Source organism: Alosa sapidissima, chromosome 16 (genome assembly GCF_018492685.1).
Source record: "Alosa sapidissima isolate fAloSap1 chromosome 16, fAloSap1.pri, whole genome shotgun sequence".
Taxonomy (NCBI): Eukaryota; Metazoa; Chordata; class Actinopteri; order Clupeiformes; family Clupeidae; genus Alosa; species Alosa sapidissima.
In genome coordinates this window covers 13,823,459-13,846,818 of record NC_055972.1, presented here as the reverse complement: position 1 = coordinate 13,846,818, position 23,360 = coordinate 13,823,459, and the positions used below count along the sequence as shown (strand labels likewise).

General features: G+C 43.7%; 1 protein-coding gene across 2 annotated transcripts in view; it reads left to right on the top strand.

Annotated features, from left to right (window-relative positions):
* The window catches only part of ugp2b (UDP-glucose pyrophosphorylase 2b), a 38,812-nt gene continuing 15,452 nt past the window's right edge, over window positions 1-23,360 (top strand). Inside the window, exons 1-5 of one of the 2 annotated variants that reach the window (XM_042065112.1) lie at window positions 1-242; window positions 2,122-2,249; window positions 4,996-5,103; window positions 18,144-18,329; window positions 22,460-22,593. In XM_042065112.1, the coding sequence (XP_041921046.1) occupies window positions 2,151-2,249; window positions 4,996-5,103; window positions 18,144-18,329; window positions 22,460-22,593 (527 nt within the window). In that variant the 5' untranslated portion in view covers window positions 1-242; window positions 2,122-2,150. Of the gene's footprint in view, window positions 243-980; window positions 1,274-2,121; window positions 2,250-4,995; window positions 5,104-18,143; window positions 18,330-22,459; window positions 22,594-23,360 lie in introns of those variants that run through there. The other variant, XM_042065111.1, reaches the window with a different exon arrangement.

The following is a 23,360-nucleotide window of genomic DNA, read 5'->3' as shown; positions in this document are numbered from 1 at the left end:
GTTTTTTTTTCTTGCATAGGCTAGGCCCTATGGCACATCGACACAGCAAACGTGGTCATGTCCGTTGCTTTTGCAATATAGCCTAATATTTTGAAAGCCTACATACAGAGGGAGAAACTCTCTTCCCGTAGACTGCTAGCCAGTGCTTGCAGAACTACTCGTACTCGCACGTAGACCATACGCGCTCTTGTGCTTGGGGCTGGACCATCGAGACCGTCCGTCAGCATCCTACAAGACCAAGCGTAAGGATTCACATTTATTTGTAAAGTAGGCTAACATATGCCTATACTATGCCACAAAAATTACAATCGTGCAGCATCACTCAGATTAGAGTCTTGTGAGCAAGATGTTAAACGTCACTTTCGAATCGAAAACATGGATAAACTTATTTCTGGTGGTATGCAGCTAGCTTGCTTATGTTTTGTCAAAGATATTAAATATCTGATTATTTCTTGTAGCCTAACGTTAGATTGATTTGTATACATGCAGTGTAATTTTGGCTCATTTTACAGCCCATGTTCTTATCCACATTCATTTCCGCGTTTTTAGCATAGGCTACACAGTACTCCTTGGGTTGTGCGATTTATCTTCAATGCCCTTGAGTATTGCTACAAGAAGAATCCCCTTAACCTTCCTTTTAGTATAGCCTAGGCCTAATAGCGACATCCAATATGTGATGAAAGGCTAGGTTGTAGTTACGAGTTAATATCGCATAGCCTAGGCTACTGGGGTAAGAGACCACCACCGAGAGGAGGTCTTGAGAAAATGGGGTCGAAGCAATATGCTGCGGTGATGGCAAGCAAACTTGAAACAGTAAAATGTGACATGGACTACGCATTACTAGGCTTGAGTGCAAACATCATAAAATACGTAGGCTAGGCCTATGTTAATTTTGTTAAAATATAACTTAAGGCAGCAAAAGATAGTATTAGCAAATGGCCCTTGATTCCTCCCCTTCGTAGGGCAAGGCTACAGTAAACCTCGTTCTGGAGGAGGGCAAGTAGAGATGATGGTTCATTTGCTCGAAGTTGATCTGAAGATGACGGTCAATAGTCAACGCGGATTGAACACATCAATTCTTAAGTGAATATCTTAAGCTTCAAAGGCTCTCTTTTTTTCCTCTCTCAATGTGGACATTTTTACTTTACGCCAATACAGTTTGACTAATTTTTCGTAGGAAAATTATAAGATAGGACTGGTTTAATTGGAATAGCCTACATTTTTTGTTCGTTGTTTAAACCTGGCCTTACTTTCAGCATGTACTACGCAGAAGGTAAGTTTTTTTTATAGGGTTGGATAGGCTACTTCATAATTAGACGATGTTTTAGATGATGCGATGGTGCCTGCATTCCTAACCGGCGGTGAATCAGTAGCCTCTTACATTTTCATTTCCTATTTTAAAGCAGTTATCTGATCATATAGGCTACTTAGACTGGAACTTGCATTCAATCTAGGCTATATCTTGAACTGTCAAAAACTCATTGCAGCCACCACGACTAAGAGCGTTTCCAGCTGTTTAGAAATTTGCCCTGAAGTAGCCCATTCACATAGGTCTACCTAATATAGGCCTAATATAGTTATTGTATCCTTTAACTGGGTTTCTCAGCAGTAATATCCTTGTAGTAGACTCGTAGAGCAGGTAGACCTCTTCTAGGTAGAGTTGTTTGAGGTAGGCTACGTTAAGAGTAGGAACCTCCTGAATGTTTTGCAGTGCTCCACTGGAAATGAATGATGCTATCATTAACTGTATTTCAAGTGTTACACATCAAACATGCACACCTGATAAATTGTAGAATATTGTAAGTCATATTTAACAGTTGATCACTCTACAACACTCACATGATAGTCACCCTGAGTGTGGTCTTCATCAGCATTTTGTTTAAAAAAGATCTAAATAAAATGTACTAAATGAAGTATAATATTATTATTTAATGTTCTATAGCATAGTATGACCACATCTATGACCATAGGGCACCACTAGCAACTCCATATAACATACACATTTATAATTCCATCCACCAGTTTTAAGCACATACCGGTAAGTCTAATAATTTAGCCATACCAAACCATAGACCTGACCTGACAGCCATGTCTCTGTTGTCTCTCTGCCACTCCCGATAGGTCTCTGTAAGAAGGGACAAAACTCCTGGATGGCTCAGTTTGAAGAAGAGATGCAGCAGCAGCTGGAGAGCTCACTACACAGTGAGCTGGAGAAGCTGCTGAGCACTGCCCAGGGAGCGGACGCAGAGGTGAGGCACTGGCCAAGGGGGCAGAGGGCAGCCGCGCTACACTGCATTGGTCAGGTCTCGATGCTTTCAGGAATGGCATTTTCAGCCAAGTCTTGCATGAGCGTTTCTTTTCTTTCTTTCTTTTTTCCATTCAAAAAAATCAGTTTAGAGTGTAGCGTTCTGGAGGCCAAGATTCGTCACCGGAGTGTTTTCCCCTGAATAAATGGGAGTAACAAATGAAAGGATAGCAAGTGAAACCTGATTTTTAAGATTAGATCAGCTTGAGAAGCAGCTAAGCACAACCCCTGATTTGTTGGAATGTAGAAGCTGTCTGTGTTCTGTTGCACTGTGAAACACTAAGTGCCAACCAATCAGGAAATGTTTCCCCTCTACCAGTAATGTTGTGTAGGTGCTGTACATTCAAGGAAGTGGTAGACTCCCAAGGTAGCTAAATCGCACAGAATTTAGTAAGAAATACTAAAATCTTTTTCAACAGCTTTAACCTTTCTCTGTAGAAAGCTGATATTCAAGGATTAGCCAGGTTTATCTGATATGATTGAATTTTATACATATAAAATTAAACAACATAAAATAGATTTCATAGAATGGTCGATGGTTAGTTGATTCAGCATTTCAGTCATGTTTTTCTGCAAAGTCAGATAGACTTTATTTCTCAGATATCCCAAAAGAGGGAACAAGTCTGTAAAACTTTAGTCTGGCCATGCTCACCCTTTAGGGAGATATTAGCTGTTTAACTAATATTTCCATCGGTCGGTAGATAACCTGCCCAATCAATAACGAGAGGGATGGCGCTAGTTTCAAAACCAAAAGTGGCTGTGGTAAACAGTTGTAGCAATATCTGGAAACACCAAAAATTGCAGTCAGAAGAATGTGTAAATTGTGCTATGTCCGTCACCACGTTAGTGTTGGAGAGGTTTCCCAGTTGTGAGTGTCCAGACTCTATTCAAAAAGTGAATGAGTTCGGTTTTAACCAGGCTAGTAAAACTTGCCTTGTACCCTGTACAAGTAGAAGAGGATGGTAGAGTGATTGTGACCCTGATCCTTTTAAAGAGGAGAGAGACAGCCTGCAGCCTGCTCCCATAGGTGCATTTAGGGGGTCCCTGAGCGGAGTTTGGGTGGAATGAGGGATGCAGCCCTCTCCCGGTTGGGCCAGTGAGACATGGCTGGGGTGATCCATCTCTGTCCTGAGTGTGGGGCTCCCTTGTGCCGTGGCACAGACTGCCACACTGGGCCCTGTCTGATGAATGAGGTGTCACACTCGGTAGAGATTTCACAATGGCTCCTCGCCATGCAATTAGCCCACAGATGAGACCTGCATGATCTGGTTTCCTCACTGTACTCAGAAGTCCTCTCTCTGTCTGTGTGTGTGTGTGTGTGTGTGTGTGTGTTTATTGGTGTTTCCTTTCTGTCTCTCTTGCCTGTGAATTCTGTTATTCAGCTCATTCCTCTCTATTTGTCTCCCTGTGCTTTTCCATGTGGAGTCTTTTCCCCCACTTAATTTTACTCTTTTATAGATTCATCCATTCTTGCTATCATCTCCCCCTTTTCTTCCCACCCTCTGTTGGAAACACTTTCTTCTCTTCTTCTCTCTCATTATACCTTCAGCCTACACATACACGTAGACCCTTTCACCTCCCTCCAGACTCGTTGGGAAGGAGTCCTCAGCAGTGCTGTGCTGCATGGGCTGAGGTTGGTTTGCCCAGGTGGTCACGTAGTTGAGTGATTGGCCTGGTCAGAGGTCTGTCCTCTTTCTCCTTCTGGCATAATTCTAGTAAAAAAAAGAGAGAAAAACACTGTCCCCTGAGGATAAAAATTCAGGCCAGTCCTGGACTGAAGAGAGATCAAATGCACTCACTCACACTGTAATTAAACCCTAAAACAGATTTGTTCCTTTCTTAAGAAAGAACCTGTCCTTAGGCTTACCAGGGAAACGGAACAACACACCAGAGAGAAAAGACACAGTTAATGATTGTTGGAAGGTGTTGTTAAGGGAGGTCTATTTTCTTGATAGACCAGCACACCTTTCCTTACATGCTCAACATCACAGGCAAGCCTGATGCTTTTTCTCTACGAAACTCCCCCTCGCTCGGTCTGAAGCTCTTTTCCTTTTCTTTGCGTCTTCCGTCAAGGGTTTTCGCTGCTTCTTCGCCGGCTCTGCCATTATACACACGTTTGCAACAATCTCTAGCGTTTCGTTAGCCTGCCTCTGTTCTGTAAACTGATCCTGCTTCGGTCGGCGGGTAGGATACACCGAACTTGCAAGTGGGATATTCTTCCTACAGGCAGTAGGGGCGGGCGAGAGAGCCTTCATTCGCCCTATAATGAGTCATTTAACCATATACCGATTTACGAAGATGATTAATTAACACGAAAACGTTGCCTGGTGTCCCTTTAACTGATCCAACAGTCTTTATGGTCCACTTTATGGACACTTTCTGTTGCCTTGGTTTTGAGGATGTGTTGCAACATTTGGCGTTTCACTTACCAATTAAAAGGTTACTGCTTTATTGCTGTAAGTCCAGGATTGTGTACTCTTCAAATAGGTTTAAATATGAACCAACATCACCCTCATTATTGGACAAGGGAGGGGAAGGACTGTGTGCATGTCATTGATTGCAGTGCAGAAAAAGATGTGATTTGATTTTATGGGATAATTACAGTTTCGACCAAACAAGTGAAGGCAGATCTTTTCCAAAAAATCTTTTCCGTAGTGATTTGTTTTTGTTAATTTTGTTGTCTTTTCCAGGTTTCCAAGAAGGACTTTGATGGCTACAAGAAACTATTCCATAGATTTCTTCAAGTGAAGGGACCATCAGTGGAATGGCCAAAAATCCACAGGCCTCCAGAGGACTCGGTAAGATCTTCTCGACCTAAAAAAAGTTTCTGAAAACAAAAAAATGGCCAGGCCTTTGGTGAAGTTTAAGAGTGGTCAGGTTTCAGGTTCTGTATCAATTTCTTTATAGGTTATACAAAGTTGCTGTGGTAGATCTCAAGATTACAGGATCCAAAAGGTTGTCTGACACCATATAAATGTAATATACACTCTCCTACCCTCATGTGAAAAGAAACAAACCCTCAAACCTGTGACCATGAGTAACCTAATGAACAACAGATTCATCTTCACTTCATCAAAAACCTCATGAGAAAGGAAAATGAAGAAGGAATTGAATTTCTGGGAAAAGACATTTTAGCAGTAGGCTAATTCATTTATGAGGTCAGCCTGACTGAACAAATTAATTGACTTGATGATCTTGGAATAAAGAGGAAAAAACAGATTATTCATGGTTGAAACTAAGGTAGTTCATTTCTGTTGTCTGCAGTTGTACACATGCTACTTTAGCCATTATTCACGTTAGTCGTGATTTTGGTGTGGGTTAGTTGCACAATGCATCTTACCATGTTAGTAAAAAGCTAACCTCAGTAGTTGTACAGGAAACGCACCCCTGGTTTGTAAGAAGAGCCCTTGGTTTGTAAGTAGAGTGTGTTCCTGAGAATGACAAAATGAGCAAGAATGAGTCCCTCCGTGGGTCTTTTGTGAAGGCTCCTTTTGTGTTTAAATTACACACTCGCACGCTATGGTTCATGCTATGTTCTTGTGTATGCCTCTGACTAATAGGTCTCACTAGGTTGATTTATGGTACTGATATTGGCTATACTCCTTGTCCCTAATAACTATGAAGTGTGATTTATTTGTGAGGATAGTGGGTGGGTCTTCTAGGTTGGGCAGGCATTGCATATGTCCACAAAGTAAGGGCAGACTAGAGATGGAGCGTTATCATTAGAGGTCTCAGTGTTTCCCACAGAATTGGATTCAATTTGTGGTGGTAGCTGACTTTGACAAGGGGGAGGTGGGGGGTTAAAATAAAGGTTCGTACTTCTCCTTGGGACAAGCACTTTTGGATTTTGGAAAACACTTTTCCATTTACATCGGGATTTTGCAAACATTCAGTGTCAGAGTCAATAAAATGAGCCCTTCAACGAAATTGACAAGCAGCTGTAAGTAGACTAAGCATGCTAAATTCGACATCCAAACAGTATTCTAACGTTAGCTTTGAGATACTGTATGATTTCATAACTTAACTTAGTTTAGTCTCTTCAATGTAGCCTACTATGTTGTGATAAGACCTTAGCAGAGTTCATTTCAATGCAGCAGTTTTGAACAAATTTGCACAGCATGGTCACGATGCTAAGTAGCCTGGCGGGCCATCCTATATCATTGAAATGTATAATCTGGAATCGAACCATTCACCTCGCTTAATCCAAGGGGCAGGCAGAGAATTGTCTTTCAAACTGCCTAGGCATGCAATAGGCCAGCGCTACGACCATATCCGTATCCGGTCGGCAAAACGGCAAATACATCCTTCTTCGAAAGGAATGACTTAAGTGCATTGTGTTTCAAAAAAAAAAAAAGTCCAACTCCTCCAAAGTTGACGCCAACGCCGATTCAAACAACCGCTCTTCGTTCACCATAGCCACCTTCCTTGTTGTTCACCGTCGCAGGACTGTCGTTATCCTGTTAAGCCCGCCTTAAGACTCTCTAACAAAATAGAGCGCTGTGATTGGATGACGTCCACAGCGTCAGCCAATAGAAATCCCTATGGTTTGATACTAGACGTACAGGCTGAGCAAATTAATCCTTCATTAGGTATAATTCATGCTGTAATCTGTTAGAATAAAGGGGATTGAAGACGTGGGGTGGAATGAAGGTGCCATGAAACTTGAGCGTGTCTGCCTCTCCGAAGGACAACTAGGGCGCCCCGTTTCCAGAAGTCTGGAGTCTGGAGCCTCATGTCCAACAGGCACATTTAAAGCAGCACCAAAGAGTTTTTTATACCTTAAAATAATTTTTCCAAAATCGTTTCAGTGGTTCGTCAACTCGTAACAGGGTGAACGGCAATTCTGCATTCGCTTCGCGGCCCTCTATCGGCTATAACTGCACTATGTAAGTTTGCCAGATCGGGTAGCGGATCTGTAGTTCGATGGAATGAGACATAAGAAACTACAAATTTGACTTGCATCTGATGCCGCAATACATCGTACTTTTATAAGTCATGCAAAATATTCTACCTTGTCTGTGGACATCGTTATTTGCAAAGCCGGTGCTGGATAAACAAATAGCGTGCGTGCGACAGAGGGAAAGTTCTTTGGTGTTGCTTTAAACAGTGTTGGGAGTAATGCGTTACAAAGTAACGCGTCACTGTAACTCCACTACTTTTAGTGGTAACGAGCATGTAACGAAGTATTTTTGTAAATTAAGTAATGCAATTACAATTACTGAAATTTCAAAGAGTTCGTTACTTGTTACTCTGTTGATCTTGAATGAACGACTGCAGACAAGATGACAGATGCACATTTGCTGCTTCTGATCTAACGTCTCCCGACCTTAGCTGTGTTTCCAGCGATTGTGTTTCATGTTTAGATTGCAGATGCATTCTTTACAGTTAATAGGAGCCTCCTCACATTCCTCCTTATTTCGGATTTATGCTAAAACACACAAGAGTGCATTAGGCTACAATTTAAATGGGCATCTTAAAAGCCTTTTCCCTTTCGTTTCCATCTCGTAAGCTCCACTACAGTAAAAGCGCATTGTTGTTTATCTCTGCTCTTTTTCGCCTATTGCGCAAAAGCCTCGTTATATCAATTTCTCATTCTTACAACATAGCCACGCCACAACACCAATAGGCCTACATACAGTAGCCTATATATAGCCTTGGCACAAGCAAGCACACGTTTAACTCGAGAGGAAAATGCAGATTTCACTTACCAGATAAAGAAACCTCCAAATAGCCTACCATACGTACTACAGCGACTTGAGATCGGAATTGACGTCCGTGGTGTTATAGATTCATTTGTCTGCGACGGAACATGCAACTTCTCTCTGGAACACCTTAATAGCTGAAGAGTAACCTTCTGCATAGTGTGCGACAACCCCAAACCCTCGGATGCGCATTAGAACTTATTTCGGTAGGTCAGCACTTGTGCAGCGCAGGCTTTTCCCAAACTGGTGGTGCTTAAAATGCTATATAATTCAACTGTGTTCAAAGCAGGATGAGGATAACCTAAGGTTGTATGTGTGTGTGAGCAGACAATAACTGCTTTGAAAATAGGCCATTTAACATTGTTTCACATGACATCCCATTGAACTCATTCCATGTAGCCTACAGAAGGATTTCAATAATAATAATAATAATAACTTATTACTATATTGCAGAATTCAGTGTCAGTGCACCATCATGCATACTACTCCTAGTAGTAGTAGTAGTAGTAGTAGAAGGCAAGCAATAGGCAGTGTACTGTACATATCTATCAAACCATCTAGATGTTGAGGGTGGCGCAAAACAAGGTCAGGGAGGCGGAAAAAGTTTGACAACTCATGCACAAGGCTATTGATTTGAAGGCCCGTTGAAACTACAATAAATAGGTCTAAAAATTAGGTTTATTGTGTGTGTGACTGTTCAGTACTGTATAAATTGACATTTTAAAAGCAGACTTAAAAGTAACTCAAAAGTTACTTTCTCTAGTAACTAATTACTTTTGATATACAGTAATTGGTAAGGTAATTCAATTATTTTTGAAAGAAGTAACTAGTAACTGTAACTAATTACTAATTTTCAGTAACTTGCCCAACACTGCAAGCCTATCCCTCTCAGGGACAGATACATTCCACCACGGCATTTTGTTTGACTCTCGCTTTTAAACATGCAGTAATGAATAATGAATGACAAAAAAACAACAGCTTTGTTATAGGCCTGTTTATTTGCCAAAGGTTTGTGGCACAATAGGTTGGCAGAGCATAGCCTCTCAAAGACAGCTCTTAACAGCCTCTCTGGAACGGTAGTACCGTAAGTCCTCTGAGGCCCACATTACTGAGTGATTGAGAACTCTCTTCATTCCGATTGAGAACTTTGCCTGTGCCACTCCAGATTGCTGGTTAGAAGTCCAAGCCGGTGGCCATATCACACGGAAGTAAACATAATAAAAACAGACTCTGTTACCTCAACAACATAATAGAGATCAAAGTCTCAAAGTTCAGGTGACTTATTAGTATCAGCAGATCACCATGACGAGCTGGTTTTTTAACAGATTATTACACGGCTCTTCAGAGTTCTGCAGAAAGTTCCATTCACATGAATGGGCCTTCCCAACATTCGGGCCTATGTTAAATCTACATAAATCACCGGCAAAGTATATAATCACCGCTGTCAATGGCAACGGGTTGATTAACGTCTTTCATATCCCTCCGCAAGACGTCTGTTCGCTTATTGCAATGGAATTTCATTGAAAGGGAAAGCAGAGACGGTTGATAAAGTTAACTATAGAATCTTTGGGGAAAGTAAGCTAGTAAGACGTTGCCACGCAACACCTGAAACTGTCAAGTTCTATCTGTGTGGCGAACTATTTATTTTGTCAGCAGAAGACACGAAACGGTAGCAAAATAATTTTAAAGACCCATTGTGTTAGGTTTCTTTTCTCGTTTTGGCAAGTAGCCGTGTAATAAGCGGGATAATGTATTGTCCGTCGGAAATTATCAGAAAATAAGTCCCTTCAGGTCGAAGCAAAACCCCTCCGCTGCGCATCGGGGTTCTGTTCTTACTTGTTATACGGCTCTTCACAATGCTAGTAGAACGCTCCATTGACTTGAATGGGATTTCCCAACGTTCTACGGTAAAATAAATTCATGTAATTACCGCTGCAAACATATAATTACCGCTGTCAATGGCAACGGGTTTTGTGCTTCTGATACGTCTTTCATATCACTACGCAAGGATTGGAACTTCATTCAAACGTGAAAGCAGACGGTTGATCAGCTGTGTTCTAAAGAATGTTTGATTCAAGTTCAGCAGCGTGTGTTGTTGCGAACTATTTGTTTCTCAGCGAATGCCACGATGAACGGTAACAAATAGGCTAGGCTATGTAGGCTAAAGTCATATCGTGGGGAGTTTATTATTTCGTTTTGGCAAGTAGCCGTATAATAAGCGAGATAATGTATAGAACGCTGGTCATTATTGACTTTGCAAAGTATATAATCTCCGCTGGCGCGTCGGGGTCCGGTTCGCCCTGTCGGGACTTATTTTCCCAATAATGACCGGCGTTCTATTAGCCTGGCGAGCCAGACATTATCCCTTACGTATCACTTTAACAAACCGAGAGCCTTGAATGCTGATATCTTTCACGACGCACAATGTGACAGCAGGTCACTATGACGAGGTGGTTTTATACCAGAGTATCACTTTAACAAACCGAGAGCCTTGAGTGTGCCTCCTGAAAGATATCAGCAATGTGACACAAGTCAAGTCAAGTCAAGTCAAGTTTATTTATATAGCACATTTCATACACAGAGGTCATTCAATGTGCTTTACATAAACAAAACCAAACGATAATAACAAATAAAAGCATAGAAGGGCAATATAGTTAAAGAATAGTTAAAAGGTAAAGATCATAATAAAAAGAAAACATAAAACACAAGGTAAAATCATTTAAAAATAAAGAATAATTAGTAAGCAAAAACAAAGGCAAAAGTAGTAAAAAAGTAATAAAAGACAAAGTAGAATAATTATCGAGGCAGATTCAGAATTTGTAACTCGGCACAGTTAGCAGAAAGCGCCTGAGAACAGTTTGGTCTTAAGTCTAGATTTAAAACTGGCTACAGTTGGGGCCTTTTTAATGTCATCCGAAAGACCACACAGTGGTCTTTTTTCCAGGCTGCGCTGGAGAGGGTGGAGGCCCTCCGAAGGGCGTGCGGGAGGAGAAGAGCACCCACTGTGCTGTTCAGGCAGGGGGCAGGCGATGGGGAGATGGATGGGTCTCCGCTTTTTAGGCAGGACAGCAGCAGGACAGGGGCCATGGTTGGTTCTGATTCCTCTGGAGCTTAGTATAGAAACTCCACTTGGAGAGGGAAACCAAGCCAGCCGCTATCTCTCTTTCTCTCTTTCTTGCTGGACTTCAGAGGGTCTGGGAGGTGGTGCTTCACTACAGAACAGAGAGACTACAGAACGCTCCCGGGATTTGGCATTTGAATTTCATTGGTGTAAAAATGCTGCTTCATTTGGCAGAAAAGTGGAAAAATGTGGGCGCTGAAAGTCTCATGCCTAAAGTGCCCTCAGAGTCATGTGGATTCTTCCATGAGGGAGGGAAGCCACTCTCTGAGACACCTGGGTAACCCATTGGTCCCTCCCCAGCCACATCCCCCCCCCCCCCCCCCCACACACACACAAAATAGAAGTGCCTCTTACCCTTCACTCCCCCTTCAAGCCCACCATCTCTCTGTCATCTGGTTTTGACTCGAGAGCAGGAAACACAGAGGGGAGAAGAGACTGAGAGAGAGAGAGAGAGAGAGCAAATACGTTTTCATTTTAGAATGCTTTAATGAGCTTACAGCAGATGGGTCTGGAATGTGTTTCCTCAGAAGGAGTTAATTTAATGTAGGTATTTAGAGTGTGTGTGTGTGTGTGTATGTGTGTGTGTGTGTATGTGTGTGTGTGTGTGTATGTGTGTGTGTGTTTGTACAGGCTGTTTGGGGCCTTGAAGAAGCCGTCTGCTCCTTCGCTCTCTACATTGTCTGGCTGAAGCCCAGGGCTTGGGCCCCTGTTAATCTGGACAGGGGGAAGAGAGGACAGAGAGGGACTGTGTGGTTACACATCTCTGGCCAGACACACACATATAGATAAATATACTGTGTACACACAGCACACAGATAGTGTGAATATGAATACATGTACTTGTAATAGTGTACATTCACATATAGTTTACCTGCCCAGGTGTACGTAAGCAATGAAAGTATTTGTACATTTAGTTTACCAAGTTGTTTTTAACTCATTGAGTGCCAAAAACGTAATATTAAGTTTTTCCTTCCCATGCGTTGAGTGCCAAAAACGTAATATTTCGGTTTTAGCTTTTTTTTTTAATTACGAAACTAGACACTCTAACACACCTTATATGTGATTTTGTGAACTCTGTGATGAATGGAAATGAAATATATGACGATCGAAAACTCATGAAAACGAAAGATCTGGACATTTTATCTGGACGTTTGAACTTAACTCGGCTTTTGATGGTTGCCACTTTGTTTCGAATCAGTCTGATTAGCCTATCAGTGACATGCACGCCAGGTCAAAATCAGGTCATTTATTTTCGTGGGTTTATCACTAGGTGGCAGGTCTCGTTAGATCGCTTCCCAGAAACTTTGCAGGCAACACTTCTCAGGTGCTGAAGGGAGAAATGAAAAAGTCGAAGAAAAAGATATTGCAGCTGGTGCGTTTTCGCCAGACAATGCTGGATGAGTCAAAAACAGTACAAGGAGTGACTGAACACCGTGCCGAGGAGGGAGTTCCATCTCCACCACGAGCCGGGCCTAGCGGAGTGGGTGGTAGGCCACGCGCTTGCAAGAGGGCACGCCCTTGCCAGAGTGCCGAATATGTCGGTGATATTGCGTCTTTTATGAGTCACTATCTCCATTTCTAGAAAAAAAAACAGGGATTTTGAGGAAAACTAGCCACTGTTTAGCTTGGGATTTCTCAGGAACAGAGGCGTGTAGAAATACACGGTTTGCACCCACTGAGAGCTTAAAGTCTCACCTTTCAAACGAGCCATTGTATGTGTTCATAGCTATAACACAGAATATGCTGTGGCTGTACAAAAATCAACAATGGTCTAGATTGCTGGCACTCTAGGACAAAGCTTCCGAAAACAGCTTGGCATTCAATGAGTTAATGTTGTGCACAGCACAACCCATACTTTTCTAATTGAAAAGAGCCAACAGTGCACACACACACACACACACACACACAGACACACACATTCACTGAAAGTCACACTTTCAGTGAGCTCCAGGGAGAGGCTCCTGGTCACCTCTCCCCAGGCTTTCCTCCTCCTGTCTGGGCTTCACCGGCAGCCCAGGGTCCTCTCCTCTCCTCCTCATCTGCTCTCCCCTCCCTTCTGCTCCTCTCCTCTGTTCTGCTCTCCCCTCCTCTCTGCTCCTCTCCTCTGTTCTGCTCTCCCCTCCTCTCCTCTCCTCTCCTCCCCTCTCCTCCTTTCCTCTCCTCCCCTCTCCTCCCCTCTCCTCCTCTCCTCCCCTCTTCTCCTCTTCTCCTCTCCTCCTCTACTCTCCTCTGCTCTACTCTCCTCTCCTCTCCAGCCTGTTGTCCTCCATAACTCAGCCTGTCGGCTTTCTCCTTGACGTCATGCATTTGACTTTGCTCTCCGCAGCACTCTCTCTTTCTCCTCACTCTCCCTCTCACTCCCTCTCTCTTTCTATCTCTCCATCTCTCTAGCACTCCATTTCTGTCTCTCTCAGAATCCTAGTTTTAAATCGTGCAAGGATCCACCTCCACAGCCAAGCTTTTTATTGACCTTCTGTTTTATAGTAAAATCTATTTATTCATCATTCATCAATTCTTGTTTCACATAATTACTATGACTAAAGTGGGTACCAGAGTAAACCAAATGCTAGTGCAAATAGAGTAGTAATTGTGTGAATGAGTGACCATATTGGTCATCTGAGGTTGTGTAATGTTTTACACACCCTTTGCAAAGGGACAGGAGTTAAACGATTCTTGGAAGGACCTGTCTGCAGCGTTCAGGATGTGTTTGTTCAGCATGGAAATAGCGAGACCAGCCCTGTCCTACTCCTGTTTGCAGAAATACGGTAATGACACTGGTCAAACGTCATAGTGACCGTATGTGTTTTTCCAGAAAATTCCGTCATGTTCTTTGGGCATGCATGACACATACTGTACATACTGTGGCTTAGGAACCTTTTGGGCCGAATTGGTGGCAGCGATTTATCAGGCTGAGCGGGAGACTGACAGGAGGTGTGTGGTTTACTTTAGCCAGGGGAATTAGATTTCATTTTAATGCCAATTCGTGATCAGGCAGACGGAGGGACAGCTGAACTTTAGGTCCCGTCCCACGTCATCCTGGGGCCAACATGGAGCTGGGGCAGAGGCATACTGGATGTCAGTCTCAGCTTCCATAGGGCATTGGAAGTTCAGGAGTGGAAGGCAGAATACATACAAAATGAGATACATGTGGTGTGTGTGTGTGTGTGTGTGTGTGTGTGTGTGTGTGTGACAGAGTGTATTTTGGATGGCCAGAGCTGTTCAGTTGACACTGAATATCTGATACTTATAGGGATTTTTGTTCAGGTAGTCTTCATCTCCTCATGTCGTGGCTGTATTGTATTTGTGATTGCGCTTGTGTGTATGAAGGTGTAGTGTGTGTGTGTATGTGTGTATGAAGGTGTAGTGTGTGTGTATGTGTGTACGTAGGTGTAGTGTGTAGTGTGTGTATGTGTGTACGTAGGTGTAGTGTGTACTGTGTGTATGTATATGTTGACCATCCCTCTTGTGCACGTTGAGAAACACATTTTTCACTCGGTCACTGTTAAGCAAGCCACCCTAACAGTCCCCCCCCCCCCCCCCATGCCCATCTCCCAGCCAGGGAACTGTGCTCGTGTAGACCCGTATGTGGCAGACCTTGAGATCAGAGAAGCATGGGCACCCTCACACTGGTTGAGGAGGACACAGCGTTCAGTCAGTCAGCTGCTGAATGTGAGTGGACTGTAAAGTGTTTGCACTCACACACACACACACACACACACACACACACACACACACACACACACAGTATGTTATGTGTCTGGAGTCCACAGTGCAGCATGAGGTTTTAACTGCAACAGGCCATGTGCCAGAAACTAGCCCTCAGGCTGAATAACTTCTGTCAGAAGCCTGTGTGTGTGTGTGAGTGCAAACACTTTACTCTCAAAAGATGCCAACCTCTCACAAGTACTCGTTTCAGAGGCTTCGGTATTCATTAGCTCGCTCACAGGAGTCGTCATCAGCTCTTCATTACATCTGCGTCATGACTGTGCAGTTGCCTTTCTCACAGCGATCCCAATTCTCATTTCCACTTTGCTGAAACACCCTGCAAGTGCTGCCTTGAAAATCCTCGCCGGGACCCCACTGGGAAGGCTGTGCGGTACTCGTGTCTGCACAAATCACTCTCATGCAGCCTCACTTCCCCCATTTCCTGAAGCAGGACTTCATCAGCCTGGTTTCCTGTTTGTTATTTTCCCAAGTCAGAAACGTCAGGCCTTGCCCAAGGTTACTTTTGTGTCTGCAAAATGCCCACCCTTGTGCTGCGTCAGGGTTTTGGGGTGGGGGAGGGGGTGGAATAACAAGGGGGGGGGGGGGGGGGGTTCACATTTGAGCAGCACACCCCCTCAGAGCCCTGTCACAACTGATCGAGTGACTCAGAATGGCGTAGCACTGCCTGGCTCATCTGGAGGACATCTGGCTCCGAGATGCAGCCCGTCCCAGGGCCTGCTGGGAAAGTGTATTGTGTGTGTGTGTGTGTGTGTGTGTGTGAGAGAGAGAGAGGGAGTGCAAAAGAAGGCGACAGTGGAGAGACTGAGAAAGGGGTCTGGACGAGAGAGAGAGAGAGCAACAAAAAAGAGAAATATAGTGAAAGCTAGAGGGAGGGGGGATATCTTTACCGGTATGGCTTTTACCGATATGTTGACCAATATGTTTCTGATGGCTGTCCTACGGAGTGTGTCAGTGTACGTGAGCAGGATGCAGCTCAGGTGAAGGTGGAACAAAATGACTGTTCATGGAACAGCAGTGTTTTCTTTAAGCTCCTGAACACAGCTTGGTGTGAATATGAGGAGAATGAGGGTGAAAACTGGTGCTAATATGTGGCAGCCTGTGTTCCACACAGCATGTTTGATTTTCAACACTTCAGCTGGAAGAGTGAAAACACCCACACTGTTGGAGTTATGCCTAAAATGACAAGGAAACATTTTTAGTATTATTAATGATGTGGACACATTTATTATGAAAGTACTGTCATTTGTCAGGCACTTCATTCACCAGAACTAAGTGGTCATTCATTCTCCCTGGTAGCAAACTAGTTGGTTGAGTGAAGGTTGCCAAAAACATCAGCAGAAGTATGTTCTATCACTTAGACTAAAAGCAATGGAAGATGCTTTCAGGTGGAAGAGATTATATTTTCCATGTGCCATGTGTATTTGTGTTGTGTAACTTTTTCCAGGTCTTTGGAAAAGAAATTCACTTTTAAACTTCAGCAGGAAAATAACAGTACAGACAATTCAGTAACATTGCCTGAAGAATTTCCTTTGTTTCTTCTATGATGAAGAAATACATTTGAAAATGGGCTGCTTAACCTGTGCTACCCAAAGTTTGAACATCAACTATCTAACCCTGTAATCTTATACAATAGTGTACCATGGTACAAAATGGCAAAAGGGCTTGTGATCCAGGATACGGGAATCAGGATTCAGGAAACTAATTATGTCTCAGTTGGAGAGCAAATATCGTTTTCCACTTAACATTCATACCTTTCCCTTTCAACCAGCTACTCTTGTACACAAACACTCCTTTTTAAATGTTTGTGTATATCTCACCCTCTCTCTCTCTCTTTCTCTTTCTCTTTCTCTCCCACACACACACACACGGAGTGCATAAACGTCATAACATCATCCTTACCCTAAGTATCCACTGGCTGCAAGCCCATTCTCTCCGCATCTGGATGGAGTTTAAGACATGAGGCAAACTGACTAGTGTAGTCATCATGACTGTGTCACACAGCCCTAGTCCTAACCCTACCCCACCCTTCCCTTGTCTGACTATGCCACCAGCGTCAGCAACATGGCCAAGCTTCCACTCAGCGGTTGTGGGTCAGTGTCTGCGTAGAGGCATTTATGCTCTAGAGTAGAGGTCTGCGCGGGACTGATTTTTCCATTGCTCCCGCAATATTCTGTCCCGCCCGCTCCCGCATTAATGTGTCATTTTTAGTCCCGCTCCCGCCCGCATCTGTAACATGATGTCCTGCTCCCGCCCGCTAAAGCCCGCATGCAGGAGGGATAGCCTATTCAGCTTTTCTTTCTGAGTTTTTCTTTCTGCACACACCTGAGAAGGACTCCAGATGTCAGTTTCTTGGTTCTGAATGTAGACTAACAACTGAAGTAGGCCTAGTCTGGTGCCCTCTTCCTCTGTCATGCTTTCGATTTTTGAGTTTTGACAATGAGCAGCAGGAACACATTGAACCCACGTAAACGGCAATATAGGCTATAGGCCTGCTAACCGTCAGTTATGCTTAAACCCCGTTTTTTAATGCTGCCTAACAGAACATCCAGCTGAACTATAGTTATGAACACTACTTTAATCGTTTCCATATTTAATTTTACGCACATATTTAATTTGCGGGAGTGCAGTGAATCATCGGTTTGTCCGCACCCGCAAACGCACCTCTCTCATCCCGCCCGCTCCCGCAAAGAGCTTTCAAAAGTTGTCCCGCTCCGCACTCTTTTGCGTCGGGACCTGCGGGTCTACCGCGGGAGTGCAGACCTCTACTCTAGAGTGTGCGTAGAGGCATTTTGGTTACATGGTGACATGAGGAGTCAGTCAGTGGACACGTTGACATTGAAGTCAGTGTTTCCCATACATTGACTTATTTCTGGCGGCCCACCCCAAAATCAACATTGACCACCACACAATGATTTTCCAGGTTGTACTAAATTGTGCTTAAATCCGGTAGCATCATAACCACGCTGTGCTAATTTGTTAAAAACTGTTGTATTCAAGTTAATTCTGCAAACCAACCACCACAAATGGAATTCAGTTCTGTGGGAAACACTGTGAAGTGTCAGTTCCTTAAGTAAAGTTAAGATCCTTAATGAGTTCCAGCACCTGACATCACTACTTCTCTCTGTTTAGAAGAGATTGTTTTGTGAATCCGGACAGAACACATTACAGAGCTGAGTTTTGTTCACATCTCTGAAGTATTGAGGAAAGAGAAACTCACTAATCTGTCTCTATCTCTCTCACCCCTGACACCCTTGCTCTTCTGATTGATTGCCTTCCCTCTCTCCCTCAGATCCAGCCATACGACAGGATCAAGGCCAAGGGGCTCCCAGACAACGTAGCTGACAGCCTGAACAAGCTTGTGGTAGTGAAGCTCAATGGAGGCCTGGGAACCAGCATGGGCTGCAAAGGGCCCAAGAGCCTTATCAGCGTCCGCAACGAGAACACCTTCCTGGACCTGACCGTGCAGCAGATTGAGGTAGAAACACCCACCGAATGACCTTCGGCCCACAGAACCCTACCAGATTACCCACTGGAATAATAAAGATCAGATTTAGATCTGCTGCCTTGATTTCAGCCCAGTTTGGTTAATCCCGTTTTTATATTATGGTATGTAGCCTCCCATGTACTGTCATGTCAGTTTCATGTCATGTAGTTATGAGGTGATATTGTATCCTATCCATGTGAGTGTTATATATATATAGTCAGAGAGCCTGGAAGCGGTCAGTAATCAAGGATAGCAAGGATGGCAGTGTGTTCATAATCATCAACTTAATACTAACCCCACATCTAGACAAGTGTCCATTTCATAGTACCAAAGTATAATTCATGTGAAGTAATCCCAGATGGATTTCTTTGAATATATTTTGTTAGACTGTACAGTAGATGTTGGTGGGGAAGGAGGGGGAGATTCTCCCAAGAGCAATTGTAGCCTGACCAGGGGAAGAAAACAGAAAACCACCCTGTTGCGCTAAACAATGAAGACCTTTTTCTGCTGGAGTGCTTTGCCACATTTACACCCCAGGATCTTTTAATGTCTAATTTCAGAGTGGTTGGAAACCCCCCTAACCCTCTCCTAAATGGTGATTCAGCTTACATGTGGTAGACTCTAGTTCATAGCATGATTTGGTTCCTATTTTCTCGACAGCATGTCTTGGCATTTTATTTTCACACAAAGAAACCTAACGGTGTTATCCATACCCAAACTCAGAGACAGTGTGATGGGTGCATACCCACCGTCACGGTAGCGAGGCGCTACCTTTAGTATACAAACGGACTGAGTGTCATTGTTACCTGTGTGTGTTTGTCTGACGTGTCTATGTGTTTAGTTCACCTCCATACTAGTTTTAAAATCCTTTGTTAACATTGTCATTCATCATATACCTCTGCCGTAATCCCGTAGCTGTTTAACTAGTCGATATACCATCAAACACACCCCAGGTGATTTATTGCATGCTACCAACCACTATCATTACATCGCTTACTGTTTACAATCATTTACTATTCACGTCACATATTCTGTTAAAATAACCACGCAACACAAATGTCTTTGTCTTAACTGTTCCATTTATTTTTAGCTCAATAGATACATGTGTTATTTTATATGTATTCCTAGTGCAATAGATTGATTGGTGATGGCTGTATTAGCTTTTTCATGATGGATTACCTGGAACACCCCTGTCTTTTGGTTTAGAGTTGGTATGTGCCAATCTTAGTGGTGATTCTGAGGCCTATTTATACTGTGTCAGTCAGGTTATAGGGGGAGCAGTAAGTGACAGGACATGAGTCCTATTTGCTCTCTGTGCTATGGTGACTTGTTAAGGTCAAACATTATTGCCGGCTACGATTGTTGTATTGTTTTTTTTTTGACTATCATGTCATTTTTTTGTTTCATTTATTGAAAGTATTTTTTTTTTCTTTTTTTTTTCTTTTGTTTATTTTTGTTATCCTAATTGCCAAATATTGGCCTTATTTGGGAAAAATAAAAATCCCATCAAACTTACTCCTCTGCGTTCTCCTGAGTGTGACCAACTAGCTCAAGACTGTACTTCAACACTTTACCCTTCAACAGACAGTTATTGAAGTAAAACTTTACATTGCAAACGGCACACTGTAGAAGCTGACCTTTTGTCCACGCTAGCTATGTATTCATCGTGATTCAGTGCAAAGCTTCTTCTAATGAACAGTCAGAACTCTCGACACCTTGTTGCTATGGCGCTTGTTGTGATGCTGTTTTTGTGCCACAGCAATGCAAAGGTAGGGTATATTCCCTGTTGGGAACGCTGTGTGCTATCACAGAGAACAGGTTGATGCCTAGAGCGCATCTAACTTCTACAGATCACATCTACAGATCACTGCCTTGATCCAAAGCCATTCGTAGAGTTGTCTGTATGCTTTGCGTCACCTGCATGCCACGAATGTGTTAATCTGACATAAGAAAACAGTGTGAATACTAATGGTCAGAAGAACACACTGTACTGAGATCCTGGTGTAGAACAGCGCATAAGCCCAGTTCCACATCAGCAGAGCACCAGAGGAAAGTCTGCATGTTCTAATGCACCAGTCTTTCTTTCCCCCCATGCTGGAGAACAGTCCGCCGCAGTGTCTCCAAAGCACAGCACATAGGAAGGTCTTGCAGAACACATCAAAGAGCAGAGCTGCTCAGCGAGGCTCCCAGACAGCTGTGGTGGCACCACGGCCTACGTGTGGTAGTAGTGAGGAAGCAGGACTGGTTTCGAAAGAGTCAGGCAGTGTGACGGGGATTAACAGCAGGAGCAAGTGTTTTTTGTGACGCAGAACGTTTTTTCAGGGCATGTGAGATAAATGGAAGTGGTGTGGCAGTTGTGATTAGAATGTACGTGTAAGAGGTTTTTGCGTAGCAGGGAGGTATCCATGGCGATGATGATTTCACTTATTGCAGATATTGGTTGTTTGTTCTTGTTGGCCCAAGGGAACCAATCCGCCTCAAAGACGTCAGAGAAGAAGTGAATGGATGAATACAGAAAAAATGATGTGTGTTTAAAGGAGAGACTTTCTCTTTCTCCCCCTCTCTCTCTCTCTATCGCTCTCTCTTCTCACCCTCTGCTGAGTTGGAAATTGCAAGCATATGTGTGTTCACACCATGGACCTCCACCCTTCTCTCTCTCTCTCTCTCTCTCTCTCTCTCTCTCTCTCCCTCTCTCTGTGCACTCATTCCCCCTCCTCAGCCCTGTGGAAGAGTGTGGACACACACACACACACACATATGCTTTCAGTTAATCGCTCAGCTGAGCTGAGGGGCAGGACAGGCCCACAGAGCTGGAAATGGCTGGACCCAGGCCCAAAAACAACTCTCCCTCCGTCCCTCTTGCTCGCCATGGCGGATGGAGTGAAAGACATGATTCAGAGCCAAACAGATCTGAGGACAAGAGTGTAGAGGAGAGTAGGCAGACAGAGCATTCTGTGTTCAGAATGTGTGAGAGAGTGTGAGTGAGTATGAATGTGTGTAAGAAAGAGAGAGAGAGAGAAAGAAGGAAATGAGAAAGGGGGATAGAGTGGGAGAAAAGACAGACAAAAAGCTGAAAGTAGAGAGCAATCAAAGAGTGAGACACAAAGACACAAAAACAGCAAGAGGGTGAGAACCGCGGTGAGAGATTTAAACGAGACTAGACACAGCAGAGGATAGAGAAAGTGTGTGTGTGTGAAAGAGAGAGGGAGTTAGTTTGGGTATACGCTTGTGTGTGTGTTGGTGTGTGTGTGTGTGTGTGAGCGAGTATGTGTGTGGTTGTGTAATTGGGGAGAGGTCCAGAGGGCCGCTCTGGTGAGTGAGTGGAACACTCTGTCCTCTGTGTCTCACAGTCAGACTCCAGCAGCAGCTCACCTCCACGAGGTGGTCAAATAACCTCCCCACTGAATACGGCCCATTGACGAGAAGAAATTGATTCCTCCCTTCCCTGTGTGTGTGTGTGTGTCTATGTCTGTGTGCCTGTGTATGTTTTCTGTATGTGTTTTAATGCATCTTTGAAGACTATCAAACTCTGACCCAATGACAGGATGACGCCAAAGTGGCCATGACGTTGATGTGAGGGCCGGCCTGACCGTCTGAATACTCCTTATGTTTTATGGCTCTGACTGTAAACCACGCCTGTTTCACATTCCACCCTTTACACAATCCACTCCAGTCTGGCCTGTGTATTCCAGCCACACCTTCCAGTAGGAACATCAGAGCCGCATGTTGCAACGCTGGATTATTGTGCAATGTTGTGCAATGGCGGTATAATTGAATAACTTAATAGCTTATAATTAAACATGCGCTGCAAACAAATTGAATGTCCTAACAAACTCAGGCTAAAATGAGCCATATACCAGCACAGTGTGCTATATAATCCTTGTGGATTACGAGATGCAGAGGTGGAAGAGTCTGGGATTAAGTGGCTAACGAGATTTCACTCTTTATCTTTGTTTGTTAGAACACTGGCTAGTGTATGTGAAAAACTATTTGCCAGAATTTCTCCTCTCCTCAGTTCTTATATCCCATGTTCAGTGAATGACCACTTCTTTAGTAATCCAAAAGTACAAATGTAACTCCTTCACCTTTCTTGCCCCCCCCCCTCTCTGTCTCTCTATCAGCATCTGAATAAGACCTATGACACAAATGTGCCCTTGGTGCTGATGAACTCTTTCAACACAGATGAGGACACCAAGAAAATCCTGCAGAAGTACACACACCACCGAGTGAAAATACACACCTTCAACCAGAGCAGGTACAGTACCTGATGCATGTACTCTCTCTCTCTCTCTCTCTCTCTCCCTCTCTCTCACACATACTCACACAAATTCAAGCTTTGAAACTTGCTTTTTAAATTTGCGTATTTTACAGTTCCAGAACTCTTACCACTGCATTTGAATTGTTAGTGGGCTAAAAAAAAAAAAAACATCACTGATGGACCATCAATTGCACGATTTTTCTTTGTTTTCATTTTTGTGGAGAAGAAAAGGGGCAGTAGGAATGGGTTGTGGAGAGAAGCCCATGGGTGGGCTGCACAGTGGAGAGAAGTGGGAGATGGAGAGCAAGAACAAGCGCAGATAAGCAAATACACCTGAGAAACAAGCCCAAAAAACTGCCATCCATGTGTAACAATATTTGCAAGCGAAAACCAAGTTACAAAGTGTTGTAATAAGCAAACTTGGCAAGTGTGGTAGCAGGCCACCTACAGCAGGAACTTCTCTGAAACACTGGCAGGCAGCTCATAGCCTACTGCTGTCTGTCTGTCTGCCTGTTTGTCTGTCTGTCTGTCTGCCTGTCTGTCTGTCCTCACTCAGCATGAGGAGTGGGTGGAATTCTACTCACACGATTGTCATATAGTCCGACAGATGTAAGAGACTCGTGGGGGGGGGGGGGGGGGGGGGGGTGCTGGATGGGTGCTCTGTTTCAGGCCCCTGTCAGAACATCTGAATCCCACCAGCCCCCCTGCCTGTGAAAGGACACCCAAACGAAAGTGCACTGGTGTCAGTCCAGGTCTGCAGGGTG